The 21,961-nt window shown below is 45.4% G+C and overlaps 1 protein-coding gene across 6 annotated transcripts in view; it reads left to right on the top strand.

Annotated features, from left to right (window-relative positions):
- Positions 1–21,961, top strand: part of Dgo (ankyrin repeat domain containing protein 6 diego) — a 279,288-nt gene that overhangs the window by 254,482 nt on the left and 2,845 nt on the right. For all 6 annotated transcript variants that reach the window (XM_076307117.1, XM_076307113.1, XM_076307114.1 and 3 more), the window contains 3 exons: positions 18,603–18,812; positions 19,280–19,378; positions 20,149–21,366. In XM_076307117.1, the coding sequence (XP_076163232.1) occupies positions 18,603–18,812; positions 19,280–19,378; positions 20,149–21,366 (1,527 nt within the window). The remainder of the gene's footprint in view (positions 1–18,602; positions 18,813–19,279; positions 19,379–20,148; positions 21,367–21,961) is intronic.

The raw sequence follows: 21,961 nt of genomic DNA on the forward strand, positions 1-21,961 counted from the left end.
AAAAATGTTCCAAGTATCTACTTCGTGCGCGTCTTGGTACGTCTTGTTCTTACCTAACGTTTTCGAACAATACCATCGACATTGTAAAATTAATTATATTAATAACAATCCACACTCGTAGTCAGTGTCTCGATCTCGCGAGTTTAGCACGGATCTAGCAGCAAATTGGTCGTATACACTAATATTGAAACAACTAACATGCGTTTCAAGATTGTCGAGAAGAGACTAGGCCGTTCAGGAGGAATATCCAGCGTCTGACATTGAGCGAGTGCGAACATACAACGAGACGCGGAACAATTTTCATCACCGTTGGCGCGTGTAATGCGAGGCTCGCGAGCCGATGCTCCGTCTCCCTTGCTCCCCCGTTCACTTTCGCCGCGAGACGATCTTTCGTCGCTCCGATTCGAGACGCGTGAATTACTCTGTACAATGTTACTCTCTATATTATGTTACAATATCCGTAATAATATCCGTATATTGTAATCGCGTTCCATCGTCGTTTCAAGATTGTCGAGAAGAGATTATACCGTTCAGGAGGAATATCCAGCATTTGACATTGAGCGAGTGCGAAGATACAACGAGACGCGGAACAATTTTCACCACCGTTGGCGCGTGTAATGCGAGGCTCGCGAGCCGATGCTCCGTCTCTCTCGCTCCCCCGTTCACTTTCGCCGCGAGACGCGGAGACTCGATTCCCGTACAAAATCGCTATTCATTTCCAAGTCGAACCGACGATCTTTCGTCGCTCCAATTCGAGACGCGGGAATTACTCTATATATGTTACAATATCCGTAATAATACCTGTATATTATAATCGCGTTCCATCGTCGTTACATCCCCGGTTCGACGCGCACGAAACCGAGATAAAAGGGGGACGGTACGTACTCTGTGAAAATAGTAATAAGCTCGATAATCCGAACGACCTTGGTGTAATTACGACCGCTGGTTTTATTACATCGATCCGGTGGATCGACTTTTCCTCGGTCGATGGGCTTCGCGCGGATGGTTTTTGTACGGTTGGTCTCCCGTTCGGTCTCCTCGTGAGAGAGAAAGAGAGAAAGAGCCAACGATGCGAGAACGTAATGATCCTTCGCGAGAGAGGCCGTCGTGGCCGCCGACTCCTCTAATGACTCGGGACTGATAGATAGCCCCGCGACGATCGACAACTTCGGCTTGGTACCGTGGACCTTGAATAATAAGTTACATAAATTACACGCTTACCCTGGCCGTTCGGACGATGCGAGCCAGAGATAATGGCGGAGCTGCGGAGTGACGGGTACCTCCTCCCGAGTGTCTTCGGCTTCGCGAACGAAAACTTAGAACGTTCGCGCGATCCGCGATATTCTTTTTTCTTATTTTTTTTATTTTTTTTCGTTGTCAACCGCCCGGCTCTTTACAACGCTCAAATGTGGATCGCCCCGGAGGCAACCGTACCCCGGTGGTACGCCCTTAAATTTTAGGGACTAAGGTATAGGCCGCGTGCGTCAAAAATTTTCGACTCGATGAACCAACGACCAACAGACGATAATGAAAAAACAAAAGCATTTGTCCTTTTCGAAGGAGATTAAAATAATAGAATTTAACGTGCATCGTGGATATTGTTTTTTTTTTTTTTTTTAAGTATTCGCAGTAGAATTTTAGAAATTAACGAATAATCTGCGCGCGACGATAATTTGAAACTCGATTTGTGTCGTAAAAACTGCTCAGAGACGTTCCTTGCAACGTCTCGCGTTAACAAGCTCCTTGATTTCTTCGAGCGACCTTGAGTGGCCAATCGATTTCGTCCGAGACGCGACAGCGTTCCGCGAAACCGCAAAAAGACCACGCTCGCCGCAGAAAGTCGTGGCAATTATCTCTTTCGCTCCAAAAGAGTGCGTTTCATTCACGTATCAGTATTTATTTTAAGACATCTTAAATTTATTACAAAAAATTAACATTATTTCGTTAAGAAAAAACTGCAATATACAATCAATACGTAATCTAATTATCCAAGTATTCTGTACGAGATAAAATCTACTAGACCCCACGTGGGTAATGTCGAGTTAACCGGCACTCCTTTGGAATCCACCAACGAGAGACTCACCCTATAGTTTCTTTCGATTATCTCTACACTCGCATCAGAGTTATCGTCGGACAATTTAAATATATTAAAAAAGTGAACACTATTTCGATAAGAAAATATTACAGTATACAATCAATATATAATCTAATTACCCGAGTACTCTATACGAGATAAGACTTTCCATCTACTAGATTCCCTCGTTAATACTACCGGTTTAACCAGCACTCCTCGGAATCTACCGACCTACAGAGAATACCGAAACTATAGAGAATCACCCTATAGTTTCGTTCAACCAATACACTCGCATCAGTTTCAGAATCCTCCGTGAAACGGGAGAGATTTCTCTCAGACATTCTTCGCGGCTTCCTCGAGCGACCTTGAGCGACCAATCGATTTCGCCTCGGACTACCACGTTCCGCGAAAGGACCACGCGTGCGCACTCGGTCCCGGCTTCTCCGCGCGAGTCGAACCTCGGATTTCTTTCGTCGTTCAGGGTATTTTCAGCGTTCTATCTGAAACCACCTTGCGCGTTCCGACCACCTGTCGTGGCTCTACGAGGCAAACACGAAATAGTCGACGTTTACGCGAACCGGCCGCCGCCGTGCCCATGCGAGAAAATACCACGAGTCTCTCCCTGTCTCTCCCCGGCTCTCCCCGGCTCTCCCCGTCTCTCCCCGTCTCTCCCTGGCTCTCCCTCCCTCTACCTTGCTCCTCGTTCCTCGGTTTTGCGTAAACGGATATCTTTCCACGGCTGATGCATTGCAACCGGTGGAAACGTCAGAAGTTAACAATGCCAGCTTTTGCCCGGGTGATTTAGAACCGAGTGGCCGGTACTTCGTGGGCGTGCGTGCATTTGTCCTTACCCGCGTCCACGTCTCCGCCGCGTTCCTTACTTAGGTGGATACAAAGCACCCGTACAGATGGGGAACAAGACCGCCACGATTTTTTGAGAATTCCTCGCGAGCATCCTTACCTTTCGAAACGCATGTCGCTGGAATGATAATGCGCCGGTTCGTTACGCCTCGGGTTTCGTTGCTGCGTCACCACGGTGGGAGAGGACACCGTGGCAGGGGAGGTACAGGTTGAGAACACACTGAAACACCGGGTATTGTTCAACTCGAAACGTCGCGGAAGACGCGTTCACGTCGCGACGATGTCATCGGGTTTCTATTAACACGACCACCACACCAGTGTTCCTTACTCGATTTTACATTTACCAAATAGTCAAAACGACACTTACCAACTGCTGTTGCAGAGAAGTTTACTTTGAATCCCGTGGTGTATTTTCAAAGACGTGACTTTTTCTATTTTATACGTATAATCAATTAGGTTCCTCTGTTTTCTCGATCGTCGATTTTCCTAAGATAACTACTAAACATTTTCATATACTGGAATCGGTAGTTCTAGTGTTAAAAGATGTCCACGATATTTGTTCGAACTGTAATGTAAAATGTAGGAATTTGTGTAAATAGAACGATTGTTTTTTTTCATCACCAGCGTATGAATATTGTTACCCGTAAGGTGGAATTATCGAGGGGAATAATTATAAAATATACGATGTGTATAAATATACGAAACTTTGAAATTTTTATTTCGAATAGAAATTTTCCATATACTGCGAATATTGCTCCGAGCCGGTACAAAAGGAAGTAAACTGCGTTTAAAGTTCATCCGAATTATTAATTGAATTACAGGTGTCGATTCCTATTACAGTAGAACCGCCATTATCCGTGCTAACAGCGAGATACAACGATCTAGATAAGAGAACGTTCTAATGGTATAGCTTTCAGATAATAGAGGTCGGATAATACAGGTTCGAGCACAGTATGGATTCTAAAACGTGTCCGTTAATCGCTAGAAATTACAACGATGAGTTACTTTCTATCCGTTCCTATCCGCTATTTTCTTACAAGCCATAAAAATGTTATTAAAATAAATCCTTTTCGCGCATAAGATACAAAACCTGTTCATTAGCAACACGACTAGCCGTTAGCCGTTCGATTAAAAATGAACAGTGTGTAACACTCTACAGAGTGCTCCAAAACATATGGAGCAGTAACTTCAGAGACGAATGCAATGCACTGAAACAAGAAAAGAAGTTCGTTTAAATATATACTCGATCTTGTTTCCCAATCATAACTCGTTTCTTCCAGTAATTATCGTACTAAATTGAACACTTTTACATCGAGGTACTCGGACTGCGTGTCTGAGAGAGTTGCCAGCGAATAATAAAATATTTGATACATTCGATTGAACATTGTGTTCAAATATTTTTCCACTTGTATATTGCGATGAACATGCTGTACATTACGATATCTCTCGTACCAAAATGACTGTTGCGTGAAAACAAAGTCAAAGGGACCGAAAAATTCGCGAACGCGAAACAATCGAACGAGCTTCGACAATTTTGTGTTCAACGTTTCACGAGGCGTGTCCTTTTAAAGGAAAAAATTACGCGAACGTGGCACAGTCCTCGCTGGGAGATCAACCCCGGCTCACTTTTCCGCGATTTTGCCGCGGTTGTAAAAACCGCGAGCGGGGCACTTTGTGCGCTTAGAAACCGGAATCGGTTTCCGTAATTTTCAGCGTGCCAGAACGGACAGCGATGATCAATCTTATGGCGATTCGACGCAGCTGGCACGGAAAGAAGAAGAGTTGGATGTCCTTCGAAAGAAAATAGAAGTAAGGGGAGTCGATTTCATTGGACGATTACGGTTGCTCTAAACGAGACCGCTTTGCCGGGGAATTGAACTCGAAAAAGAAAATTACAAATCGCGCGCGAACATTCACGGTAACGGGGAATTATAAAAATAATCGTGGAAATACAGAGAAGCATTATCGAGTACATCGATGAAAAACATGATTAATCGAAACGTTTAGCGATGTAACTTGTTCGATTTCTAGCCGTGAGATTATGCAAATCGTGACCACACGTTCATCCTTGTATCTTTACCTAATTGCACATTTTAAAGTATCCATATTTTTTTAACGTTCGTTTCGCCAAAAAAAAAAAAAAGAAAATCTATCCCCAAATATCGACAGTTGAAAGGTGTGTCAATTTTCTGAAACTTCTTTCATTTCCATCGAACAACGTCTACAACGTCTATTATCGAATCGTTTTTTCTCTTTCGATGATTTGACCGCAGACGCATCGCTTGGTTGCACGCGCGATTGGAATTGGAAATTCGAGCGAAAAAGGGAGTGTTTACGGATCGGAAATCGCGAGTTTCGGGAATTATCGGCGAGGTTGTCGCTAATTTAAAATATCACAATAATCCGTACCAGTTTTGTACGTTTCACGGGGCTCTTGGAACCTTCGTTCCCAGATACAAAATATGCATAATTCTCAGGTGCGTACTATGCGTCGCGTCGTTAATGCGTTGCCTTAACCGTTCTTCCTTTTTGTACGGTCTGTTCCTGACAAGGTGTAATAAAAGCGTGGCAAATCGGCACGTGAAAAGCTGTCAAACCCGCCGTTTACGAAAATCACTACTCTCACTTTTTACGGTTAATCGATTCGTCGAATTTCTTCGTCGTGTTTTCGTGATCGATTCATGAAGACACTTCGCGGTAACGTGTAATTCTTCCTCGAAATTTCGCACGTATTTTAATCTTTCAATCGAGCGTGACGAGTAGTCCAATCATTTCGTCGGAACGTCGTTAACGAATTAACAACCGAATTATTTCGGTTTTAAGACCAAACGATTCGAAGGATCCGTAGAATAATCCACGAAGTTGGGAACGTTGAATATTTTTATACGTTTCGATAGGATTTTGATAGATGATTTCTCAACGAAGAAACGTCGAATGTAATAAATTCTAGTCGTCGTGTTCCTCGGATTTATCTCGTACATCAATCATAACGAAACATACTGTCCTCCGTGAAATTACGTTAACTGTAGTTTGCTAATGATCGGTTGTTCAATTAATGGAGAGTTACCACCGGTAATTAAACGTTGAACGTAGTGTGCGTTACAAATGTTGCAGCGTTAAGAATATCCACCGAATGGAAAAACAGACTTTTACAAATCTGAACACGTGTCCTCGAGTAGAGAACCATTTTATCGCAGTTTACGTCAAACCGTGATTAGAAGAATTTCGTTTCGCGTTCGAAAATTAGAATTCAACGCACTTTACGAGATGCAATAGTTTCCAAACGACCGGTTTACGATAAAAATATAATATACACGTTTTACTCGGACACAATCCCATTGTTCGAATTTGTTCCGAATAAACGAACGCGAAGCGTCTTGTAATAAAGCATCGCCGAACGGCGAGGCGTTGTTCTCGGTTCACTGAAGGAGAACCAAACGACGAATAAACATCCACGCAGAAGCGATCTGAATTCTCCACTGTAAAACCGCGAACGAGCTGCGGTCGCGTAAACAGTGTGTGTTTTAAATCTCGATACCGATCAGATATCGCACCTACTGTATCGAATGATTTCACATTCTTCCTTTCTTTTTAAATACGCTTTTTTTCTCACGCACGCCGTCGAATTTTCTCACCGCGGTTTACGAAACAACTGGCGCGAAAGTTGTCGAAAAAAATATTTCCATTTACTTTTTATTCAAAATATTATTACATCGTTTAGGATAGATCTGTACGTAGAACATATTGGCGCGAAAGTTGTCGAAAAAAATATTTCCATTTACTTTTTATTCAAAATATTATTACATCGTTTAGGATAGATCTGTACGTAGAACATATTGGCGCGAAAGTTGTCGAAGAAAATATTTCCATTTACTTTTTATTCAAAATATTATTACATCGTTTAGGATAGATCTGTACGTAAAACATAGTAGACTTCGCGTTAATCGTATATGAAAAAAGTTTCTTTAAAAGTTCTTTCAATTAAACGTTACGTGGTCGGTCTCAAATATTATTCTGTAATAATTACTTTGAGCTCAACGATGGTACCACAGTCCCACGCATTGAAATCACCGAAGCGACGTTTGGATAATTAACTACGTTCACCAGTTTATAATAGTAAAGCCGCGCTACCGATACAAGCCTTTCGTTACTTCAAAATTACGAATTTTCAAATTTCCTATTTTAAAAATTGATCATTTTTTTTAAATTTTCGTCAATTTATCATCAACGAGATTATTTGGTCGCTTAAGTGGCGCAATGTGCATGTTTTTCAGGCATTTTTACGATGACATAGTTTCATCTTGTTTTAAAAATTGACCAAGGTAACATTTTTTTTTTAAACTTTCATCAATTTGTCACCAAAGAGACCAGTTGATCGCTCAAGTAGCATAATATGCATGTTTTGGCATTTTTACGGTGATATAATTTCATCTTGTTTTAAAAATTGACCAAGGTAACATTTTTTTTTAAACTTTCATCAATTTGTCACCAACGAGACCAAATGGTCGCTCAAGTGGCGCAATGTGCATGTTTTGGTATTTTTACGATGATATGATTTCTTCTTGTTTGAAAAATTAGCAGAGATAAGATTTTCTTCTGAACTTTTATCGGACCACCGCCACAAGGGTAATTGGTTGCTCAAATGGCACTATATACACGTTTTGTAACTTTTATAGCAATATAATAACTAAAGACAAGTGAAGTTTAACAAAATAAACGAATAAAATTGCTGCAGAAAATTGTAGGTACACGTGAATCTTAATTTGCATTTTCCAAGCAGGACAAGTACTCGACTGCTTATAGACGCCAATCGAGCGACCAGCTTGGTATTGCAGCAATCGTGCACAATTTTCGCGAAACAAGAAACGAGAAGCAAAGTCTTCGTGGCGCGAGTGGGTATAATGGTTGGGGCATATTATGCACATGCAACAATGCCGCGAGCAAAGATCTTTGCAAAGCCACCGATCGACTCTCCAAGTGGTACGTGTCAGGGACGCATCAACGAATCTGCCCTTTGAATTCGTCAGATCCTGTTGCAGTGCTCGATTCAATGGAAATAACCGTGTTAAATGTTGTCGAACATCGAGCATTCGGACAAACAGCGTGTATTTAACACCTCGATACCTCCATCTTGAAATTAGAAAACAAAAGAACACTGCAATTGCTCGCTCCGTGACGCGGTATTCGTTTCGAAAACTTCACGAAAGATACTTGCGTGAAAGTAATCTCCAAAAATAATTTATCGTATTATATTATAAATACATCACCGTGGTAGACTCGTGATATTTTTTATTGCTACCTTTACTGTGGAAATATTAAGTATATTACTCTTTGGACCGTAATCTTTGGCAAACGCTCGATCGAAATCTGCGTGTTTCAATTTTATTTTAACGATCGATTAATGCGTTCGTAGAAATTTGTTCGTTTCACTCGCCGCTTTTAACGAACGAGTGAACTCGTATTCGACTCGATTGCGAAACGAATTGCAAAAATAGGAAGTTCGACATCGCGTTGACAATCGCGAACGATTAAATTGAACGAAAATTGCAGTGGAAGTTGCATCGGTGCATCCGTCCATAGATCAACCAACTGTTTTGATGTACATAGTCGGTCTGATTACGACACACACAGGATCTCCAGGTGACTGTTTATAGATGTCAGATGGCTATCGGACAGCGACCGTTAGGTCGTGTGTATTCTTACGATCGATTAAACGTAGAATCTGTGGATTCGTTCGCTCGTGCGTGCATTCTCTACGGTATTTCCCCCAATTTCCCTCATCGCGCATTACTTGTAACCAATTAAAAAATTCCTACACCGTAGATTCGAGATAGCGGAGAACACAAACGAAAAGCATAGACGAAATTATTGGACATCGAACATCGAGAATATGAAATATTCTTACACACAAGCGGCAATATTTTCTTTAAACTTTGTCCGTGTTGCATAACACTGTTATTTATGTACGTACGATATTTCCTTACGGTATCGTCTAATGGTCCTGTAGGCTCGGTTACTCGATGTTCGGTTTTGAATATCGATCGATTCATAGATCTACGAAGCAAGAAATAATTTTGCAACATGCAACGCTGCAAGAGTCGATGTTTCGTGTTCATCGTCTAAAACAGGCTCCATTAGACAAATACCTTGTAACGTCGATAGATGATCGAATATTCAATCCACGCTACCAAGTATTTGCCGAATGACGAACATTTATTATTCAGGATTCGAACATTCGCCGTCAATCACCCGTTCGCGCTACTAGGTAGCGATAGTACTGATCCGATGACGCGATAAATAACGAGGTATTAGGCAGGTATCGAAATAAATTATCACTGGTATCGGTAAGCTGTACTTGTTGACACTTCTTGAAATATTGGTACGGTTCAGGCAAGCAGATGTAGCTATTTAGTTTATCATCGGAGTTGTGGATTGCTCGGACAACTTCGAATAAATCTATATAATTGTTCGAATATTTTCAATTATTTTCGTATCCAACGCCCGTGCGAAGACTAAATCCAAGATTAAATAAGACTAAATAAAATTTCACGTGCCTCTTAGCAGTAGAGACGAGTGAAATTTCATTCGACTTTCCACCGATCAAAATCTTCTATATTGCACAAATCTCTTCGTTCTAATTCGAAATCCTTTCGCACAGCTTCCAGCATTTATAAAAACCCAAGTTAGTAGCCAAAACCGACACAGATGATATTCGAACGAAAGATACCAATGGAAACCAACATTATTTATTCACGGTAGAATCATCTTCTCGAACGATTTGAAATTATTTCGTTTCAAATTCAAACTTTTCCACGAATAAGAAAATCATTTTTCATCCATCGTTCGCGGTGTCCGGAACATTTTCCATCGAGGTACAAAGTTTTCGCTATCGGTGTTCGATGCAGATATCGCTAAACAAAACGAAAACTGTGTCTACGTGCTCGTTGGGGATTCGCGGTATCGCGTTACCGATCGCGCGTTAAACTGTAGCAAGGTAAATACCGATGGGAACCGGTTCCGAAAAGCGTGGCCGAAAGCTGAGCCGAAGCTGGATACGCGAAAGCTCCCATGGCCCGGGCAAACTCGAGAAGAATGTCAGCGCGCCGAAAGCGATCGGGTTCGCGCCTTGTCCGCCCCTGGCTGGCTACATTGTGGTTTATTCGACGACCGCCCGAGCCCGACCGCAGTCGGTACTTACAGAAAGTGTAGAGCGCAGTACGCGCAACAAAGGAAAAAAGCCCATACGGTGGAAGGAAGAACTGAAGCCAGCCGGGCCGGCATTCAAGCGACCGGCCAGACCTGACCGTACCTGGCGAACAGACACGCTGGTCAATGAACCGTGGCACACGCGACGCGCTCGACTACGCGCGCCGAACGACGCCCGTGTGCGTACTATATACACGCGTCCACCTCCGGTACCACCTCTCGTTATTACGCACGATACGACCCACTGATGGATCGATCGAATCGATGCGGCCGGAATAAAGGCGCGATCCTCTCGCAAGAAGCGCGAGCGCGCGCGCGCACACGCGAGCGAGCGAACGAACGAACGAGCGAACGAGCGAGCCTTGTGGACCGACGAACAGGAAATAGAACGCCCAGGACCCGGCCACGATTGCGGGGATAATCGAACCCCGTGGCGATTGTCCCGGACTTTTTCCACGGTGATACTTACTCCTGCTTTTCGAGACCGAAACAGCGATTAAACTTCCCGGAATCCTGTTCGTAAGCGATGTTCGCGGTGAGCCACGGTTCTCGAGATCCTCGAGTAGCTACTTTGTCGCAGAGTGCGAGAAACGATCACTCGCTGCGGATGAATCGCTCGTAGGGTTTTCGCAGAGTTTGAGGAAAGGTTTTCGAATCGATGGAATCGAAGAAGGGGGATCTTGGGAAGGGGAAATGGTTTTTTAGATCCTGGAGATTTCTTGGGCTCTTCGTTGACCCTTATGGGGTAATATTTTTCTACGATCGAAGTTATTGCGACAGATGCAACTCGTTGTTCCCCTATTTCTGGAATTCCATGGTTGTGTAATAAGGTTGAGAAGAAGGGATAAATTTGATTCGAAAATTTTGTACAATCGAACGCATTGGCGTCGAGTAGCTGAGTTTTTTAAAACAACGATTAACTTTCCTAGGATCTCGTTACGTTTCGCGAAAGATGTCCAGATGTTCCCGAGGTTGTCGCGTACTGTGCCCGAGTGACAAGAAGTCGCGCGGGTCTAATTGGTCGGAGTGCAAGGGACACGTTCCCTCTCGTGACACATTTTTGAGCGCAGCTTGTTATTGTCCAATGTACTAATTGGATCGACGAAGAAAGTAAACGTATTAAGATCGAGCGAAACAGTACGTACCAGACCTTCGTGCCTTCTCGGAGGACATCTTGCAAACTGCTCACAGTACTTTGTCGTCGAGGGTGAAAGACGAGGTCGTGGACCAACTAAAGACATAATGGATTTCTTGAGAATTTCACGAAATGTCTAGAGGGTGAAAGACGAGGTCGTGGACGAACTAAAGACATAATGGATTTCTTGAGAATTTCACGAAACGTGAAATCTTCGCAGGGGATGTTCTCGGCGAGTGGTAGTCACGAATTCTTCGCGAAACGAATTTCTCGAAATTGAGATGGTCGAAACGCAATTTCTGAATTTCATTCTCAACGATGAGAATCTTTTCCAAGTAACGGATTTTCTAAACACCGATTAACCTTCCCGGAATCTTGTTATCCTTCGTGAAGGATATTTGCGGCGAGTGAAGTAACCGAGATCGTCGCGTACTTTGTCGTCGAGTGTGGGAGCCATTCAACTGTTATAGGTAAACTAGAGGTGTAACGGATTTCGTGAGAACTTTGCTAAGTATCTTAAACTCGAGGTAATGGAATAGAATCTCCGGATTCGTACTTCCTCACACGCGAACGGTCTTCTTCTATGTAATTGATTTTCGAAACAGCGATTAACATTCTTGGAATCCTGTGTGGGGCTCGCATACTTCGTTGTCAAGTGGGGAGATACATGTTGCTAAACCGGTCGAATTGTCGTAGCTGAAGTACTGCCGTAATGACTTTCCCAAGAACTTCATGACGTGTGTCGGTATCGTGGTTGTCGATCAATGAAATTTATGGATTTGTAGATTCGATTTTCTAAAAAGCGATTCACCTTCCCGGAACCTTGTCGCGATTCGTAAGGGATGTTTCAACGAATGGTGAACGTGTACTTCGTAGTCATCCGAGGTGTACGTGTTGCTGGACCGGTTCAATTGTTGTGATCGAAGTACGGCTGTAACGGCTTCCGCGAGAACTTCGTCGAGTGTCTTCAAATGGAAGAACTCTTTAAGAGATAACGAGTTGGGAACTGTCGTCTCGTCCTTTTTAAGACTGGACACCCCGATAGAGATCGTTGAAATAATTTTTCAAAGCCCATCTCGAAGAATGAGCAACTCGGAGGACCGTTGGCGTCCAATCTCGCGATTAAACATCCGATTCGTCTGTATTTTTCATTTTCGTTACTTTCTACCGTGCGATGCGTTCGAGATAAACTTAACTCGAGGAGTCTATAATTTTTCGTAGAGTATACAAATTTTCGTTTTCTTGTATTGCGCAACGCGTTCAACGGCTACGCCTCGAAGAGTCGGGTAACCGCTTTTCTAAAGAGCGAATAACCTTCCTAGAATCGTGCGAAGCTTCGCAGGGGATGTTCTCAGCGAGTGGGAGTCACGTACTTCGTCGACAAGTGGGGGCAACGTGTTGTTAGACCGGTCCAATTGTTGCGGCCGAAGTACAAGCGAAATGGCTTTCCCGAGAACTTCGCGAAGTATCTTGGAATTGAGTAAAAGGAAATTTCTCAATTCGAGCTTCCCGGCGAGGATCACGGTTTTTTCGACCAACCAGTTCTCTCTTCAATTTCCACGATGTCTTCGAATAAATGTAACCTCTGCGTTCGGTGAACGATACCCTCGCGAGAAACTCGTGGATCGCGAAGACAAAAATAGGACGTAGATTCGATACGAGCAACCGGGAGATCGTTGGCTCTGGTCGCCGAAATACGAAGATTCCGAAGAACGGAAGATATCTGTAGAGAATCGAGAGAAATTCGCGTTCAAAGAAGACCGCAACGAGAGGAGCGGACGTCGCCGATAAAAAGTACATATACAAGCGTTGCTTCATTCATCCGTTCGGTATTTCGCGTATAGAACTATTCGTCACCGCGTTAGTATTCCGTTCGGATAATGTCGACTCGTCCGTGTTGCTTATTTCATTAGCAGCGAAAGTGTTTTCTGCCTCTAATATGCAAATAACTTCTGGTGTAGTCGTGTCAATTCATACGATTCGAAAACCGGCTGCCCGGGGGTTGTATTCACCACACGAGTGAATTAGAAGTTTATTCACGAAATTGTCTTTGTTCGTGCCAACGTGGCTACGGTTCCCGATAATCATCGGAGACGGTACAGGAAATTCTTACCGCGTGCATTCCGACACGAGCACGGTCCCAATGTTCAAGAAGACACCGTGACAATACGTTACACGCACCAAGGTTCTTCTCCCACCACCGCTTGCACAGATTCGTCGATACCGGCGAGCTTTCGTTCGCCTTTTTACCTTCGCTACCACCACCCTTCGCTGCAAAATCGCAACACAACGCGCGCCCCGTGGCAACCATTGCTGCAAAATCAACTCGCGTCACGCGATACGGTACTTCGCCAGTCCCTTTAAGTATAATTATCGCTATAATTTAAACTCTCGCGCGTTATTAATTACCACTCGTTACACCGTGTTTCTCGTTTCGAACGAATCACCGTCCCTGCGAGTAACGAAAATTCATACGCATATTTACGGTGATTTCTTTCGTCTCGTCGGGAACTTATCCCCACCACTTTTCAGAAGCGCTGGCAAGCGACAATTTCTCGGGGATTGATATTTAAGTTACCGGGTAGCAGAAAAGTACAATGTTTCATATATCAGCTTGTTCGAAAAGTCATTTCGTTTTTTTTTTCTTTTTTGGTGAAAATGAAACACGATTTTTTCAAAGTTTACAAACATTTTATCAAATTATATATTCTCTATTTTGGAAAACGAAACGACTTTCCGAACAACCCAATATTTTACATCAATGTTGTAAAATCACTTATTCGACGAGAATGTGTAATCGAATTTTGTGTAACTCCCTTCCATCGCGTCGTAGTCCGGTCCCGAGTCAGTGACACGACGAAAGGGATCAACGGTAGCCATCCACGTGAAGTTTAATAAACTTTGCGAATATTTTCCAGCCGATAGCTCCAATAGTCAAGTTTTACCATTTGTTCGGTTTGAGCATCGATCGATCCGTAAATGTATAAATAATCGCGAAACAACTTTTACCTCGAGGTAAAATCGCTACAATAGAAACCCAATGTATTCGCGGTCCGTTGAGCTACGGTTGGGATCGGACCAATGTCGATTCGACGTAGAATAATAATTATTCACAGGAATTGATAAAATTTCCACGGGTAAGATTTACGTTCACGTCGTAAACGGGAGCTCGCCCGAGCCACGAATCGTCGGGCATCGAACGCGATTTTTAATCGGAACAACTTTATCCATTAAGAACTGTACTCGGGACTCGGTTGTTGATCAGCGATCCATGTCACGAGTACGAATACCCTTAAATAGGTGACAAGCGTGAGACGAGCGTCCAGTATCGGTGCATCCAAGAGACTCGGACCAAGCTGGATAGTTGCAATCTTGGCTAAACGTCCAAGGAGTCCTTCCAAAAGGACACGGCTTATATCCCGATCGCTCGAACAGTGCACGTCGGCAAGAACCCGGACCGTGAAAGCCTCGACACTCTTATTGAGCAATGATTGTCCGGGTAAGGGGAAAAATACGGTGATGCATCGCCTAACCCGGCAACTTCCGATGCTCCGAGTCCGCGAGCAACGCCGTGCACGTCCACGCGCTTCAAACAGTAACGTTCTTTCTCTCGTTTGAGCGATAACATCGCCGTGACCCTCGAAGCGGTCGATTCGAAACCCCCGTACGCGATGGTTGACCCATCGTGGTCGCCCGTTGTCTACGGGCATACATCGACGTGCCGTTCACCGTCGTGATCGCGGCGTTCAGGGTCACCGAAGGCTAGAACAGTGAAAGCAAGAAGAGCTCACCGCGATGAATAGAGGGAACACCAAGGTTCAACAGCCTGAATAAATATATCATAAATCATGCGTAATATATTACGCGAACGTCCCGGTCATTATTATCGCCGCGTTGCGCACTGTTTCGACGAATAGGAACGCCAGAAAGGGAAAATTAATTTCTCTGATTGAATACCATTGAAACGAGCGCGCTAGCGCGCGGGCACACGGGAAGCTGAAATCGCGGAAGTAACGACACCGGGAAGACGGAACGGGTATGTATAATACATGCAGCACCGAGAAACGTATAACGCGCACGGTATCGATAAATGTGACGCTTGCCGTATATTGTCGTCGATCGTCTTACGTTCGAGGCTCACGATCGATGAACTCGAAAACGGGCTTGGAGATACTTCGATGACCCTTTGTGCGCGTGGATGTGGTAACGGGAGCATTTTTTGAAAGAAACTACGGTATTTTTTATGCAAAGCTTGTTGTGTATCGTTGTCGATCGATGTGTGTCGTGTATTGTACGATCGATGCTGTGGAACCTTCACTGTTGCCTGAAAACGGGGTTGAAAATTCTTTGAGACTCAATCGTGCAACCGTGACGCGATTCTTAGGGAAAAATGCGATAAATGTGACGCTTGTATATTGTGCACCAACGTCTCTTTCGATCGATTAATCGTAACGATTAAAAAAAGAGAAGGAAGTACGATAAATATGAAATTTATATACTAAAAGTAGTACTATAGTACCATCGTTCGCTGCATAAAAAATTCTAACGATATTTTTAGATATTATTTCAAAAATTTGTTCCCCTCGTTTCGTACGCTATGGACATGGAAGAATGTGTTGTTCGAAAGTCGCAAAGTTTTCGTTCCGGTGGACAATCGATATTTTTCAAGAATAGTTCGAAAATTGAAACACACAGCGAAAGGGTTAACCAGTTCGTTCGAGACCCACAAGTTCAGGGACGACTTGTCGAAAAAACGTGTACCCGCTTCTGGCCCTCCTCTCGTCGGACGCGAGTCGCTCGGAGAAACGATCGTGAGACTAATTTCTTACGAGTAGCATCCTCGTGCTCTTACGCGACCTACGGAACCCTTGAGAAACCATGCCGGTAATATAGCGATGCCAGGATCATCGACGTCATTGCACGAAACCGATACACTCGTGGACCGCGTCCTTCGCCGCGGGACACCGGAGGCAAATTGTCCGTGTAAAGGGAGAGAACGAGACTCGGGAATACCGATGGTGATGTGCGTGTCGTTCCACGTCAAACCTCGAGAGGTTCGACACGACAGTCACCGACTTCCTTTTTACAAACACGCGACAACTATCGATAGTTGTGAGAAATCGCTTCGTATAAAATTTCAACCCCGAGTTAAATTAATTCGTATTCTTACGAATCGTCGACTAAAGTCCGTTAAAATCGTACTTGGTCGGTATCATTGTCGACCAATACTGTCATCGACTAAAGTTGTGTTGTTCCACGTCAAACCTTTCGAGGTTCGACACGACAGTCACCGACTTCCTTTTTACAAACACGCGACAACTATCGATAGTTGTGAGAAATCGCTTTGGATAAAATTTCAACCCCGAGTTAAATTAATTCGTATTTTTTGCAAAGCAGCGTATTGGCTGCTGTTGTCGGTCGAATATCGGCCATTACGATCGTCGACTGAAGTTGTATCCGTTAAAATTATCCGTAAAACCAGTATCAGTGATTCGAATGGTACCATTGGGTTTGCAACTGAGAAAAGCTCAAAATAGAGAATTTTTTATCCACGTGCTTACATGCATACTCCACGATGAGTACACGTCCCTCGATGTGTCTCCGAAGCTACCTTTCTCGATTCGTCGTCGTCGAGTCGAGTAATTTTTTAACTAAAATTCTATCCCCGAAACGGAGCTCGTACTAGGAAATAAACAACCGTAAGGAGTCTGTCGATCGACATAAGATTCGATCGACGAAGAAATGACCGTTTCACCGACCGAACGCGACACATTTAAGATCCCGGCGAGCACAATCGGATCGCGCCGCGAATACCGTTACGAGAAAACGATACGATTCCACCTTCGGCTAATAACAGTATTCCATTTAAGTCGAAACCGGCTTAAAAACCTAATGACGTAGTAAAGCGTCGTAATAGCTGACGGAAGAGCCGGAACGAAACGCAAATCGCGGCGTTCCGTAGGTACGAATCCGCAAAATGGCATATCGGCGACGTTTATCCCGACGAGTGGCGAACGAAACGGTCCCGTAACGCGCGCACGCACGGGCCTGATCTAAATTGAATAGACATTTTGTGATGTAGTGCGCGACGTTACCCGCCCTGAAGGGAACCGCCCACGATAAGCTTCGCTGGCTGGATCTCCGACTACGTTCGAGCGGTTCACATCTCCATTACCCAGGCTCCCCTTTAAGGGTCGTTTACGTGTTCGTGCGCTCTCTGGCTACGGCGATTGACATGTTTACCGAGCCGCGAATATAATTCTTACGGGGGATACACAGGGCACATAAGGAAACGACCGGCCACGCTGGCAAATGTGCACGATGTATCATCGTTAAACGATGATTCAACGCGCAGGACGATCGGTTTTCGTCCACGAATAGATTTACATTCGAAAGAGTTCCGATTATGCGAACCACGCCTGGGAAATCCACTGAACGAGCACTGAACCGCTCGATACGCGTTCAACTTCAAGGGAAGATCCTCCGGTACTGTTTCCAAGTTTTTCGTAATTCGAGTTGGTGTCGGTGACGCGCAACCTTCGAGAAAGCGATACAAACGTTACTCGACGAATGGGGGAAATTTCATTTCGGAAGATTGACTAACCAGAATCAACAATTTAGAAAAGTGAAAAGGCAATGGACGAACAATATCTATTTCTCCTCGTTCGTCGGTTTTTCTGAGACTCGCACGAGGTGTACCTTAATCTATCGAAATCTATTGGCAGTGCTACTGTTGAATTCCGTGACACGTTTTCGGAACACGCTGCAACTTTTCCATTCCATACCGCGCAATTTGAACAGTTCCTTTCTTCCCTCGTCCACCGGTTCTAGGGTCAGAGACTAGTAAAATACTGGTTCGCGTAATAGACTCCTAATTTTTCATTTATCGTAATCGGTCTATAAAGTTCCCACCTACCGTATATCTCCACTCGTAAACCCCTCCGTACGAAAATTCCTCGTTGTCCCCTTATCCCTCGAGAATCTTCCTCTTCGAGGATCTTTCTTCCTCCAAAGTCATCCGAATCCTGGAAGATAAATCAATTAATCGTTACCAACGCGTCGATCGAGCGAGCACCTTCCGGTACGCACACATGGAACGAAAACCGTGATTAAAGATTCGGGATCGTTTCGGTCGATTTCATTGGTATCTGATTCGCTGGAAAGTTTCGCGAGCAAGATTCACTCCTGTTTATCGTTTTCGTCGGTGTATTCGTTCGCCGATCGGTTCCATCTCGCTCGAGCGGCGAGCAAACGGCTTTGATCGATCGATATCGAGACGAGCCGCGTTCGACGAGGTTGTTCCATCAATCGACGTGCGTGTTTCAGCATGGAAATTCAGCGCTGCACGAGGCGTCCTGGCGCGGTTACAGCCGAACCGTGGCCGCCCTGGCGAAAGCCCTCGGGACACAACGTGCACCTTTGCACGCGAGGAATCTCGCCGGATTCGCGCCGCTTCACCTCGCCTGCCAAAACGGGCACAACCAAAGCTGCCGCGAACTCCTCCTGGCGGGGTGCAATCCTGACCTTCAAAACAACGTGAGTAATAGACCAATGCGTGTGCTTCGGGGAGCCTCTTGGCACTCCGTCGATGAATTTTATCGCGCTCGAAACTCCAGTCTACCAGTCTTCCGTAACTGTGGTACAATTTTTCGCGCGAAAATTTCGTAAGTGATTTATTTTACGTGGTCGTCGTCATTTTGTAGAGAGAAACTCGTTACGCGTACATAACTTGGGTAAATGGGGAGGACACGGAAGACCTCGGTGTGCAGAATTTTCGATGAAATAAAAGAGTATCGTTGTCGTAAATAAAATTTGCGCGTGTAGTTTTTCTATATTTTTTTTTTACGAGAATCCTTCTTTTGAGAACAAAGATTGCAGAAATGCGTAGATCTGTATGCAGTTTTAAATCGTTGGGAAACTGTCGCTACGCGGTAGTAATTGTAGTAAATGTTGAATAAGTAGGTAAACGATTTTGAGACGATGCTTCGAATTTCTTTTCACAGTACGGAGACACGCCTCTTCACACGTCCGCGCGATACGGACACGCTGGTGTCACGCGTATTCTAATCTCTGCGCTGTGCCGAGTCTCGGACCAGAATAAAGTAAGTTTAAACATTGTTTCGATCTCACGAACGTAATTTCAATAATTTCGCGTTCTCGGTATTTCGAATCGTTCGATTGTCGCTAGATACACGAAACGAATAAATCGCCAGGCTATATTTCTTCCAAATCAATTTGTAATTTGTATTTCTTCGAGTTGGAACATTTTCGATCTTTCGTGTCGTCTTTACCGAGAAATATTTCGCTACGACGAACGACCGTAGTTCAGCGTGTAGTACTATGCTTTGCTGGAAAGATGATTAGAGGAGCGTCAGAGAGGGAAGAGGGTTACCTGACTCCGCCTAACCCCCACCTTCGACTATCCTGTAGCTCCCACTACCTTGCTTCGTATCATTTCGCTTCGTCTCGACACCTCCTACTCCCCCTCTTTGCCGGACGACGGATCGGTATCGAATGAGAACCCCTTCGTTCACTGATCCACAAAGATCACGTGTGCGTACAGTTGAGACTACGCGTACAGTCTCAAGATCGCGAGTGACTACGCGTACAGTCTCAGTCACAAAGATCACGTGTGCGTACAGTTAACCCACTACGACCAATCGTACCCGTGTTCCATCCACTCGTCAACTTTCCAGCAACGCGTAGTACATTTCGCGTCGTATGATCCTCGACACCCGATCCATCCCGTACAAGGTTCCCCACCCGGAGAATACACGCCGCAAATCACTCGCTGTTCGTCAACGCGTACCATAAAATCGAGCAAACTCCTCGATAAAACTGAATCCCGATTAACTCGCGTCTCGTAACGCAGAACGGGGACACAGCGTTGCACATCGCGGCGGCAATGGGCCGTCGAAAGCTGACGAGGATCCTGCTGGAGGCAGGCTGCGACCGTAGCCTGCGCAACAAACAGGGAGAGACCGCGAAGGACATAGCCAGACGCAAGAACCTGACGGAGATACTCGAGATAATCGGCAAAGCGCGTAGCAAGAGCAGAACCCGTAGCAAGAGTCGGGAGGAGGACGTGGTCGCCTCTGGCTCCGCGTCGGGTACAACCGCTGCGGCCGCCGCCGCCGCCGCCGCCGCCACCGCCGCCGTCGTCGCGGACAAGGTCGACGGAAAGAGCAACAAGAGCGAGAAGAAACGAGAGAAGACTGGTAGTGGCACCAGCGGCAGCAGGGACAGTTGCACGAAGAAGGAGAAAAAGAAGCACAAATCGTCCGGCAAGCAGAACAAGGTCCACTTCGAGAAGGCCGTGATGGGCAGACAGTGGTCGCCGTACGGCTGCCACTACTATCCCGATCCGGAAGCGTTTCCCCAGCCACGTTTGGACTCCCTACCACCGGATCCGTTGGGCCGCGGTGAACAGTACTACCTGGACCTGGCCGGGAACATCAGAAAGGGACCGGTCGGTGTCGGCTACACCTGCTACTGCGCACCGTTCTTCAGACACATGGAGGCCAAACTGGAGAGGGACAAAGCCGAGCTGAAAGCGCACATAGACCAGGCGCACGAGAGACTCGATCTGAAGGTGGCCAATCTCGAGAGGAGGACCAGGGGACAGATCTCCGAATTGACCAGATGCGTGGCTGCCGAGAGGACCAGGTGCGACGAGAGGCATACCCACCTTCAACAACGTTTGGCTCGCGGCGGCCGCGGCAGACACAGCGAACGACCGGCCAAAGCGACTTTCGCGAACGATCAGTCGTTCCCGCCAGCCCGCGCCAGGTCCTTGGAGGATTTACTGGACGACAGACCGCACGACAGGAGCTTCGAGATCCCAGGCGAGACACCGATACATCGCGGGAGCCTCGACGATCTCGATATACCGGCCATACCGAGGCTGAGCAAATCCATGAGGGATCTCCCGTCGGGTTCCGGTGTCTCGAGGTCAACGCTGAGGGTGCTCGATGTCCCGGCCAGGTTGAACGAGACGTTCGACGGGGTGATCAAGCAGGATCGCAGCTCACCACTCGGGGCCGCCTCCTCGCCGTCGATCGGATCCAGGCAACAGGTCCATCAGCAGCGCGTGAGTGTGTAATCCCAGGGGTTCTTTTCTTAGTCGCGACTCTGTTAACCCAATGGAGGTGTTGATTCAGCCACGGGGATTTAACGACACCTTGCCGCGTCGCGTTTACGGATGATCGATTTCACCAGTGGGTGAAACACGACCGGTGTTGTTCCCTCGTTTTTTCAAAATCCTCGAACGTCTCTGTTCGATGGAACGGAATCGAGCACCGAGTCCTCGAGATGTCTCTCCTTGCGTTTTCTTTTTCCCCCTCGGGTGAAACTTACGCGAGAAATTTTACCGAATCGAGCAAGTCGAAGAGTCGTGAAACTTTGGGAACGCGATAGTATCGGTGGATAACGATCACCGTTACAAGGAATTCGATGTTTCTTCGAGTTTTTGACAATGTTTCGCGCAAAGTTGTGAGAGAAGCTCCACAGATGCGTTCCATTTTTTTCGTGTCTTGCGATACAAATATTATTTTCTGATCGCTTTCGATGGAAAAGTGACCTTGGAACGATTTCAAGGACGCGTGTAAATCATCTCTCGAGTTGTATTTTGAGATTCGACGAGTGTCTACCGAAGATAAGGTAGCCACAGACGCGGAAGTATAATT

Source organism: Ptiloglossa arizonensis, chromosome 3, assembly GCF_051014685.1.
Source record: "Ptiloglossa arizonensis isolate GNS036 chromosome 3, iyPtiAriz1_principal, whole genome shotgun sequence".
Classification (NCBI taxonomy): Eukaryota; Metazoa; Arthropoda; class Insecta; order Hymenoptera; family Colletidae; genus Ptiloglossa; species Ptiloglossa arizonensis.